This window comes from Haematobia irritans, chromosome 3, assembly GCF_050003625.1.
Source record: "Haematobia irritans isolate KBUSLIRL chromosome 3, ASM5000362v1, whole genome shotgun sequence".
NCBI classification, from domain to species: domain Eukaryota; kingdom Metazoa; phylum Arthropoda; class Insecta; order Diptera; family Muscidae; genus Haematobia; species Haematobia irritans.
Window position 1 is genome coordinate 219,998,818 of NC_134399.1, and position 11,504 is coordinate 220,010,321.

Consider the following 11,504-nt stretch of genomic DNA (forward strand, 5'->3'; position numbering starts at 1 on the left):
TTTCTAAATTTAACTGACAAAAAAATGCACTACTCAACAAAAATGTTGTAGGCATTTTACCACTTATCAAAACGATAAAGAAATCAAATTTTCAACAATAATGTCTTAGTAGATTTGAAAGTTAAATATCGATAAAAATATCAAATACAAAATCCATAAAGAAATTCAAACTATCAATGCAAAACTTTTTTGAAAATTTCAATGAATATATGATAAATATTTTTAGGAAAATTTTACAATGCGTATTGTTTAATTTAAGAATTTTATAAATTAAATATAGAAAATTTCATTTGTTTAAATTTATGATTTAATTTGAATAGATTATGTTAGATATACACACTGTACTTGCATTGGTTTAATCTGCTATTATTTAGTCTGACCATTCATCATGAAAGAAAACACATCTATTATCAAGTTGGTTGCTCTCTATACTGACCGAGTAATGGAAAACAGCATACGACACCTTGTTTGCTATTAAACAAAGATAAGATTAACAATTATAACTGGCGACCGAATATGTTTGTAAAATAGTATTTAACGATTGTCTTTTGAAAGAGTCCAACTATTATTTCTTTGCCTATAGTCAACATTCGAAATTCTCTAGAGTTCAGAAGTGTTTCAGTTATAGAACGCAACGCATCCCGAAAAAAAAACTAACTTCAAAATGCGTTTCTTACTCTCTATTGGTGTGGTGTTTATCGTGTACCTGGCCTATGTGCATTCGGGTAATAAAAATATTGAAACATAATTTTGCAAAATATATAAATAAAATATATATACGAAAAAATAAATGGGTTTCCAAATTGTTTGGATTATTATAAAAGCAAAGTGTTATATAACTAACTTAAATATGCAGTGTTGGCGTAATGTTAGATTTTATATTTTAATAAGTCAATAGAAGCAATAAAATATACTATAAACGTTTGAAAGATATGCTAAAAAAAATAACAGCAAAAATTTTACCGATACAACAGAAAGACTGTCAAAGTAATTAATAGAATAACGAACAGTATCTACAATTTAGTAGTAGACATCTTGGATGTACACCATAGAACTAAAGAAGTTGAAGTGCTAGTGATAATTGTGTCATATTTTTCGACAAATTGAAGAAAATGTATTAGATTATAGTTTGAGTGAAAAAAATTGGAGTTCGAAATTGCAAAAATGTCTTTAACCAAATACGAAGTTCAACATGGGAAATACACAAGTAACATTTTAACTAAAATATAATAATTTATATGAACTCAAATAAAGTTAAAGAGACTTTAATACCCTGCACAGAAAAACTATTCGTTACCTTAATATAGGAAGGCCCTAACTCATGAAAAACGAAGTTTACAGGCGAAGGAAAAAACTTAATAAAACAAGAAACACACCAGATACAAAAAACATTTAAAATGCAGTTTTTATTATTAACATCAGACAAATTCAAAATTATAATAATTTTTTTTAATATTTACATTTTTAATTAATTTGTATGACTTAGGGCTTTTTGGGTTTGAAAAAAACAAATGTGTTGGAGCTTTTTCTTGTACAACTTAAAAGAAAACAAAATAACATATCAATTCATATTTAAGTAAAGAAAATATTGGGATTGATAAAACAGTTTATATTTTAAGAGAATATAAACTTAGGTTTTATAAGGTAATTGTTCATAAAAGTAATTGTTCATAAAAGTGAATCGTATAGACCGATATCCCTTCTCTCGCCAGTAGCCAAGACACTTGAGGCACTACTCCTCCCTTGTGGAGGATCAACATGGATTCCGTAAGGTACACAGTACGACGACAACCTTACATGCCATTTCGACACACATCAATAGGGGACTTAATCAGCACAAGCCGGACGATCCTCGTGGCGCTCGATACGGTGAACCATGCCACACTATTTGAGGACATCGAGAATACGTCCCTACCGGCAGGAACGAAGCATTGGGTTCTGAATTATATGTGTGGACGCCAGTTGTACGTGGAATTCAGGGACAAGAAGGCAAAACCCCGTAGAGTTAAACAGGGAGTTCCACAAATTTCAACTCACATGGTTGTTAAATATCATATACTACCACCACGTACCAAATTTCAACCAGATCGGACGAATTTTGCTTCTCCAAAAGGCACCGGAGGTCAAATCTGGGGATCGGTTTATATGGGAGCTATATATTATTATGGACTGATAGGAACCAATTCCTGCATGGTTGTTGGATACCCTATACTAATATCACGTACCAAATTTCAACCGAATGGGAAGAATTTTGCTCTTCCATGGTGCTCCGGAGGTCAAATCTGGGGAGCGGGTTTTATGGGACCTATATATAATTATGGACCGATATCGACCAATTTTTGCATGGGTGTTTGAGCCCATATATTAACATCACGTACCAAATTTCAACTGAATCAGATAAATTTTGGTCTTCCGAGAGGCTACGGAGGTCAAATCTGGTGATCGGTTTATATGGGGGCTATATATAATTATGGACCGATAAGGACCAATTTTTGCATGGTTGTTAGAGACCATATACTAACACCATGTACCAAATTTCAGCCGGATCGGATGAAATTTGCTTCTCTTAGAGGCTCTGCAAGCCAAATTTGGGGGTCCGTTTATATGGAGGCTATACGTAAAAGTGGACCGATATGGCCCATTTGTAATAACATCCGACCTACATCAATAACAACTACTTGTGCCAAGTTTCAAGTCGATAGCTTGTTTTGTTCGGAAGTTAGCGTGATTTCAACAGACGGACATGCTCAGATCGACTCAGAATTTCTCCACGACCCAGAATATATATACTTTATGGGGTCTTAGATCAATATTTCGATGTGTTACAAACGGAATGACAAAGTTAATATACCCCCATCCTATGGTGAAGGGTATAAAAATTAATTATGTCTAACATAAATTTGTCGATAAATATTTACTTGTCTTGATGATATCGGTGTTAGTACAGTTAAAAGTACATGATATCGGTGATAGTACAGTTAAAAGTTAACCTACCCAGCGGGAAATGGAAGCGACGTGGAATCGATGATAGAAGTGCTGTCCGGGTAACATAACTATAAGGCCTGGGCGCTGCATTACGTGATCATTTCAAAATAACATTCGATTGGATTGGAGACCAAGGCCTTGCCTCTCGCTTCTATGCCTTCTAGAGGTGGTGTCGTCGATGCCATGTTATTAGGTCTTCATACTAAGTACAAAAATCATGCCTTTCAAAGAAGGCCCTCAAAAAGGCCTGGACAGGAAGGCATAAAAGAAAGCGTGTAAAAATAAATATTTTGAAGGCAAGGTTGTCTATGAACTGAACATTTGCCCTCATACCTTTTACGTTAGAATTTAATTTGACTTACTTTTCCTATACACTTTATATTATTTTTGTTATTTTAATATGTACCTCAAGTGTATTTTTATTTTTCTGCTCCGTCGGGATTTGAACCGGGGTCCTCGTTATTGGTAGTCATACACTCATCCACTGGCCTACGACACATTTATGTGATGTGGGCGCCAAAAGGTAAATTTAAGCTACACGTGAGGACATTCCGCGTTCCCTTCTGTTGGAAGTGGACGTATAATGGGTATCGGATCTTTTATATGTTACAGAGAATGTCTTCTAGAAGGCCAAAGTTAGGAGTAACTAGACATAAGCAAATTAATTGTTTCACCAAGAACCTCTATTAGTTAAAAAAAGGCTACATATTTGGTATAACAACTGGTTAGATAAAAGATTTTTTGTCCATATTTCACACACCAAAAAATTTTGATTCCATCACGAAATCATTTTTTTTTAAATGCCTCCAATCATAGAAATTATAGTATCAATTAAAAAGTTAAATTAAAACAGTTAATTGATGCTATTAATTTTTATGATTGATTTTAGTTTCAATTAAAAAATTGTTGAAGCAATTAAATTTTTAATTGAATATTTTTTAAAACTCAATTAAGACTTTAATTGGAAAAATTTTCCTGAAATTTTTTTCTGTACAATATCCATATTTAAACAATTCAGATCTAACGAAAAAAAAACGACAAATTGACAACTCTGATCACCTGTGCCCCATTACCTGAGCCATTGATTTAAAGGGGAATTTTTGTCTCAAACATCTATAAATAATCTATAGATGTTGGATATATTTTTTCTAGTGTACTTAGTTATTGTATATCGAAAATTCTAGTGCGATAAATGACTCATAAATCTTTAATATTATTGTATATACATGCTTCTAGCTCTTGGATGGAAACCAACGGCTATTCACATTTAGTCGATTTCCTTCACTCCTACACATACACACATACACACACACACACACCTGACAATACCTCTCCTCTATCCATATACAAAAAAAAATTTATGTAGTTTCGTTTATAGACGATTTAAACTGTCTTTTGGTTAGCATTTAATCTTATCAGCAGGGCCCCAGGCATAAATGGAAGTTGATCGAAAATATTGATAAGACTCTTTAACGGGTTGACATCATTGCTTTTCGATATCTGTAGTTGTGTTCTTCCATACATAAATACGTAAACAATTTTACTCATTTTTGTGTTTACCTGTCATAGTTGGGGGATTCATGAGGGTCCAATATAAACTCATATGTACACAATTTTATCTATGCAATTTTAGAATAGGGAGGTTTGAATTCTATTTATTTTATTTTATGGCCTTATTTCTATGTAGTTTATATAATGGCAGACAAGGATCGTTGTTAGTCATAGTTAAATTTCTTGAATCATATGTCTGAACTTTGTTTTTATCGTTTAAGACATCCGGGAGATAACCGGTGCGTATGATCAAAAGAATTCTTTGCAATCATAAAATTTATTTTCACATTTGCACCGTTTTGATTATAATTTTCATCAGAGGGAATTCAAATGGTGAAATAAAATTATGTGAAGGATATTATGCAAATGGACAAATTTCTTTAAAATAAGAAAAAAATATATAATATGGAAAATGGTAAAAAAGAACATCTGCATACCACATTAAAAAAAAAAAACTTGTATGTGTGTTTTTTTAATAGTGGTTGTATCTTAAAAAATACAGTGCGCATTAAATTAAGTTTTTATTTACAAATAAACAATTTAATTTAAGTGAAGGATAGAGATATTTTTACACTACGCAGTTTTTACCAACATTACATTCAAATCTGGTAAATATTATTTAACTTTAAAATTGTAATTTTTTTAATTTTTGGACAAAATTTGATTTTCAAATTTGACTGCAGATCACTGAGAAGTACTACAAATTTTCCGGAAAATCATATTTTAAAAAATAGCGTTAAGATGTTTTACATGCAATAAACGTGATTTCATAGAATTTGGTCAAAAATTTTAGGACTGTATCTCTTAAGAGATACAGGGTGCATTTAGAGGTTAATTAAAATAAATATTTGCTTAAAATGATTTTCTTTAAATTAGGTCAAGAATCTTTGAAATTTGGGTCCTTTCGTTAAAGACGTACGTCTTGAAGTAAGGCAATTTTTTCTTAAAGTAAAGAAAAACATTTTTTAATTTAAAAGAATCATATTTAAATTAACTGAGCTATTGAATTTGTGGGTTGAAGATAAAAAGGATTCAAATATAGGCTAACATTTATTTTGAGGATTTCGAATCTTTGGTTTAAAGCTTTTTCGAAATTAAGAGAGCATTTTTCGCTTTGATGTGTCTGTTATAATTTGGATTGTTAAACTGACATTTTTTGTGGTGAAACAATTTGCGAATATATCGCAAAGATAATGCAAATTTGATAAATTTAATTTTAATTTTATAGAACCTAGATTAGAAGCTAGATAGTTCCATAAAAAAAATTCTAAAATCTTTATTTTTAAGAAGCAGCATCTTTGCCTCGGAATCAAAGCCAATGTCCTTAAAGAGAGATTTAAATATTTGGTTCCAAGTAAACTCACTTAGAATATTTAGTCTATTGCGATACAACAAGTGGTGAACTTCTCTCTTATCAATGAGTGGTACCCGATTCCATATGTAGGGGCCAATGACAAAGGAAATCCTTTTTATAGAGTCCGAGCGGCAATTTTAAAATAACAACCTTTGACTTATGTTTTGTTTTTTTTTTTCAGATTCCTGCGTTCAATGTAACTCATCTTCCGATCCAAAATGTGCAACAAATCCCGAACAATTCCTTTCCAAACAGTGTGCTAATACCACTTCACAATGTTACGTTCGTGTTTTGGGTAAGTGCTTAAATGATTTTTTTTTCATGTTACCCATTTCACTTTCCCTTCATTTAATCATAGATGGTGTCACCTATCGTGGATGTGCCAGTGACTTGGATAATGCAACTGCCACCAATTGTAACAACAATATGGAATGTTTGATTTGTGGTTTCATGGAGGGCTGTAATAGTGCCGTATTCCCTCAACATCGTCTTAGTTGCCTTCAATGTTCGGGAGATTACAACAGTACTTGTGCCACCGTAATTACAACCAAACCTGTAGTTTGTCCCACGTATAAATTAGGTGACAAGTGTTATATACGCCGTGATGAGAAGAACACAACTACATCATTCCAACGTGGATGTCTCTCAACGGCCCGTAGCAATGGTATTTGCAAAGATGAATCGAACTGTTATACTTGTGAGGGAGCTGGTTGCAACTTCTTGGAGGCCAATAGCACTTACATTCCCGTAGCCCGTGATTCTGCTTTGGGTTATGGTTCATCTATGGTTGTAGTATTGATGGCATTCCTTCTAACACGACAATCTTAAAAGAATTTTAAGCTAGCACTCTCTATTTTTTTTGTAAATTTTTATAAATTGCACTTCTAGTTAGCATGGATCAAAGCAAAAAAAAAAAATAATAAGATACTCCTAAGTTTCCCTGCAGAATATAGAAAAGTTCACCGGAAGTGAATTCGATCGATGTTTATCGTTTTTATATATTTTCTTTTTCTACAGACTGTCTTTTTAAAAGCAATAATAAAATTTTATGAAGTGCAAAGAACATGGATGTTCCTCTTTACTTTCATTCGGGGTGACTCCAAAATATCAATGATTCTTTTTATTTGCTGTGTTCACTGTTCGTTTATTCTCGGTCTATATCTATGAAGTCCCTTTATTTTCTTTAAAAACAAATATTTTCATAAGTCATCAATGAGAGAAATTTGTCGACTATATTTATGTGTACTAAAATGTGGTTACTCTGCCATGTATCAGTGTATGTAAGTGTGTGAATGTGCTATACTTCATCTGCATACAGTTTGGAGTAAAAGTGTGCATTAGATTGGTATTTTACTTACAATACCATACTTTCAAATATTTGGTGATGGGGTATTATAATAAGTTTGCCATTCCGTTTGTAATGCGCCGTCCACACTATAAGTTTATCCGGACGGAATGTCTGTGTTTGTAAAGGATCTTACAGTGTGGCGGAACGCTAAGAATTGTCGGAGGTAAGTAAAATATTGATAAATGTGGTATCGATCCCATTAGGCGACCGGACATATCGCCCAACGGACATTTCGCCCAAAATGATTTTTGGGCGTTATGACCTCCAATGGGGCGGTCACATCGCCCAATTTTAGTTTGGGCTTTATGTCCTCCCTCATCGCGGTCATATGTCCCAAAAAATAGGCGGTCAAAACGCCCAATATTTTATGGGGAAAATAATGTCGGAATACAAATCAAAAACTGTCCTAAATGAAGTAGTTTTGATCCCCAATTTTGGTTAACTAAATACGTACGGTATTTAATTCAAAATGCCGTAACTAGAAAGACAGTGCAGATCTCGTGGTCTATAAGAAAATTAAGGAGAAAATGGTGCAAAACGCTCCACAAAGTCCCCAAGAACTTGTCAAATCAGAACATATGAGTGAATACTAAATGTGCGAAAGTGTGCCGGAAAAGATATTTTAGCAAACCACTATTATGGAAGCCGATTTGGCATACAGTCTCTTTGTGTTCCAATCCAGTAACTGAAATAATGAATGAATGAAATATGGATGATGGAGATGCTATTGTTTTATTGATGTCCCTTTTTCGGTCGTTGTTAAATTCATCACATTCACTTCGTCCTCAAATCCTAGCGACTTTCAGTTTATTATCTTTTTCTAAACATTAAAATTGGAAAGAGATGAGATGATCGACGTGCTGCTGATGGGTACACGCTCACAAAAAATCGCGTCTGTAACATATACTCCCAAACATATTTTGCTTCAAGCATATACATTTTTGGCTATTGCCCAAACATTTATATGTTTGATCTCTTCAAATATATAATATGTTTGAAAGCATATTGGTTTAAACAATATATGTTTGGGTAGTCAATTTCCAAACATTTTGTATTTTTGCATCCAAATTCAATAATGTTGTCTTCCAAAAAACAATATGTTATTATGTGAACATATAATATGTTTGGAAGCATTTTGCACCCAAAAATATTATATGCTTGAAAAAATTCTCCCAAACAATATTGTGCTCAAAATTTTATTTATTTATATATTTACAATCATAATGAATTATGAAAATAAACAGGTAATATAGGTGCTAACAACATAGGTTTTCGACCTGAATGCTCAAAATTTTGTTTCTGCCCAATTGTATATTCCCCCACATCTTTCTCACTTCCACGAGATTTTTTAGTTCTTAGAACCTTTTTCTGTAATACAAACATTGTAGAAGAAATTATTCAATTTTATGATTTTTTTATTTTAATTTTACCTTTTGTCGGACGGGGATTCGAACAGCGGACCACACAGTTTGTAAGGATCAAAGAAGTAGCTGATCAATTGCCCAAGGAAAAATAAAATGTTAATTTTGTAATAACAAGCAACAACCACCAACTTAATTCAATATCGCTCCCTGTTAAATAGCGCTCCAAGCTACTAAACACATATATGTTTATAGGCTATTTCTAAATTAATATATGTTTGCATCCAAGCATATTATATTTAAAAACATTTTATGTCCCAAACATAATATGTTCTAACATATTAACATATATGTCCCAAACATGTTATGCTAGTTTATGAACATTATATGCTTGCACTCAAAAATATTGTGTTTAAAAATTTGTTTTCCAAACATATAATGTTTATAGCCAAACATATGAAAAACAGTCTTTTTCATCCGTGTACTTGAAAAACATCGCGCGCGCGATTTATTTCAAGTACCCATCAGCAGCACGTCGATCATCTCATCTGCCTCCAAATCGCGCGCGCGAATCCTTTTTTAAATTCACCACATTCAGTTCATCCTCACATTCTTGCAACTTTCGTTTTATTATCTTGTTCTAAACATTAAAATTGGAAAGACATGAGATGATCGATGTGCTGCTGATGGGTACTTGAAATAAATCGCGCGCGCGATTTTTTTCACGTACCCATCAGCAGCACATCGATCATCTCATCTCTTTCCAATTTTCAGTTTAAAATACATAATTTTCAATTCAGCATTTGTGTGGTTTGTTCAAAAGAAAAAAATTATCAATTTCCGAATTTTCATGTTTCAATATATAAATTCAAATGTCTTGGAGCTTAAACCGACCTATTTCATGAGCGAAAGAGGTCTTCGTAGTGCCACTTTAGCCGCTTTTCCATTTCAATCGTACGCTGAGAAGAAAAATGGTCAAAAATTCTGTTCCAGTCAAAAACAATTAAAACAAACGGTGAAGCCAAGATATGCTAGTTTTACACCTTCTTCCAGCATATACAATAAAAGCAGGATTCGATATTTGTCAATAAGAGGCATATCTATCTATTAAATATTTAAAAAAAAAATTAATGGATAGATGAAGTAATCATATATAGCTTTTGAATGATTTAAAATTTTTTTATTTTTATTTTAAACTATTGTTTATATTCAATTATATTCAAACGGTCATAACACCCACATTTTTTTATGGGGCTTATGACCGCGAAGAGGGAGGACATAAAGCCCAAACTAAAATTGGGCGATGTACCGCCCCATTGGAGGTCATAACGCCCAAAAATCATTTTGGGCGAAATGTCCGTTGGGGGATATGTCCGGTCGCCATCCCATTAACAAGCAGCAGTATCGATTATGTCTTCGGATATAACTTGTACACACAAAAAAATAATTCATTTATTTTATCAATAGTGTTCCCAAAAATTTTCCAAACACGGAATTCATAAATTGTATGAAAAAAGTTCATAAATTAAAAAATACAGGTTTTCATTGACTACGAATGTATACATAATATTAATGAAATTTGTAATATTATAAATGAAGTATACATAATTTTCGACATTGAAAATATGTATTTTTACATAATATATATTAATGTATTAAATATATCTCTTCTTTTCTTTTCGATTTTCTCCTAATTCTTAATTGGTCAAAATGTATGAACTCATTTATTAAAAACCGCATTAAAGTCCTGAGAGTAAAAAACATTTTATACTATTTTTTATTAGTTATAAAAATGACCACCAATGCTTCAGTTAATTAATAAAGTTGTTTTATTTCGTCAACCTTTTTCAGCAATAAATAATCTTTGGATCGCGACGGCGACTCAAACTGCACTGAAAAAAATCAAACACAGCAAAGCCACGTGTTGCCTTCAAAAGCGTTATGTTTGGTTTTTGTCTTGTATTGTATGCTTGTATTGTATACATATGAGAGTAACTCTATGTTGTGGCTCTCTCATGCTAAGAGAAAACCGGTATTTCTGGATATATTATGTAAAGTTTCATTAATTTTATGGAAGAATCCATGCGCATTATTAAAAATTGCTTAATTTAATAACAAGTGTTTACGAATATAAAAAATACATCTATTTCATGAGAGAGTCAAAAATGTACACATTTATGTACAAATTCATATTTTATTTTTTTGTGTGTAGTGTGTCTAATAAGTGGTATACGTTTGACACGAGTACTGTCGTCCAGATAAACGTATAGTCTGGACGGCTTTTAGCAAACCGAAATATCGATTTCGGATTCCACTCTGATTGAAGTATCTCTAAAACATTCAGGAGTGGAACAGTCGACTGGTGTCGACGCGTAAACGCACGATTCATCTCCTGTCACGACTTGTTTCTATGCATCGCGAGCATATTTTTGGAGATTTTTTTTCACCCCATCGACACCATCCTTTTTTGAACGATTCACAAATTGTTTGGGATCCATCGCAAACAAATTTGGTCAAGTGTTAATGCAGTAATAAATGCCCTATTCCATGTCTAGGTCTCTGGTCATTGACCTAAACATGGAATCGGGCAGCACTCAGTGATAAGACAGAAGTTTACCACTTCGGTATCACAATGGACTAAATAATCTAAGTGAGCATGAAATATAGGGCTGCCACTATACCTAACCTAACCTATGGTCCCACTAATGTCTAAGGTTGTTTCAATTTCACCATGTTAGGTTAGGTTAGGTTTAGGTGGCAGCTCGATGTATCAGGCTCACTTAGACTATTCAGTCTATTGTGATACCACATTGGTGAACTTCTCTCTTATCACTGAGTGCTGCCCGATTCCATATTAAGCTCAATGACAAGGGACCTCCTTTTTATAGCCGAGTCCGAACGGCGT

At 32.9% G+C, this 11,504-nt stretch overlaps 1 protein-coding gene across 1 annotated transcript; it reads left to right on the plus strand.

Annotated features, from left to right (window-relative positions):
* Nucleotides 1-559: 559 nt before the first annotated feature.
* Nucleotides 560-6,953, plus strand: LOC142232240 (uncharacterized). Its single transcript, XM_075302976.1, has 3 exons — nucleotides 560-725; nucleotides 6,072-6,185; nucleotides 6,249-6,953. The coding sequence occupies exons 1-3, from the start codon at nucleotides 665-667 to the stop codon at nucleotides 6,716-6,718; spliced, it is 645 nt and encodes a 214-aa protein (XP_075159091.1). The 5' UTR covers nucleotides 560-664; the 3' UTR covers nucleotides 6,719-6,953.
* Nucleotides 6,954-11,504: the final 4,551 nt, after the last annotated feature.

Bases quoted from the DNA above. Each gene is read 5' to 3' on its own strand.
- LOC142232240 (XM_075302976.1), top strand. From the start codon at position 665: ATGCGTTTCTTACTCTCTATTGGTGTGGTGTTTATCGTGTACCTGGCC. The intron at 726-6,071 runs GTAATAAAAATA...TTTTTTTTTCAG, and splicing joins CCTGGCCTATGTGCATTCGG to ATTCCTGCGTTCAATGTAAC. The intron at 6,186-6,248 runs GTAAGTGCTTAA...ATTTAATCATAG, and splicing joins ATGTTACGTTCGTGTTTTGG to ATGGTGTCACCTATCGTGGA.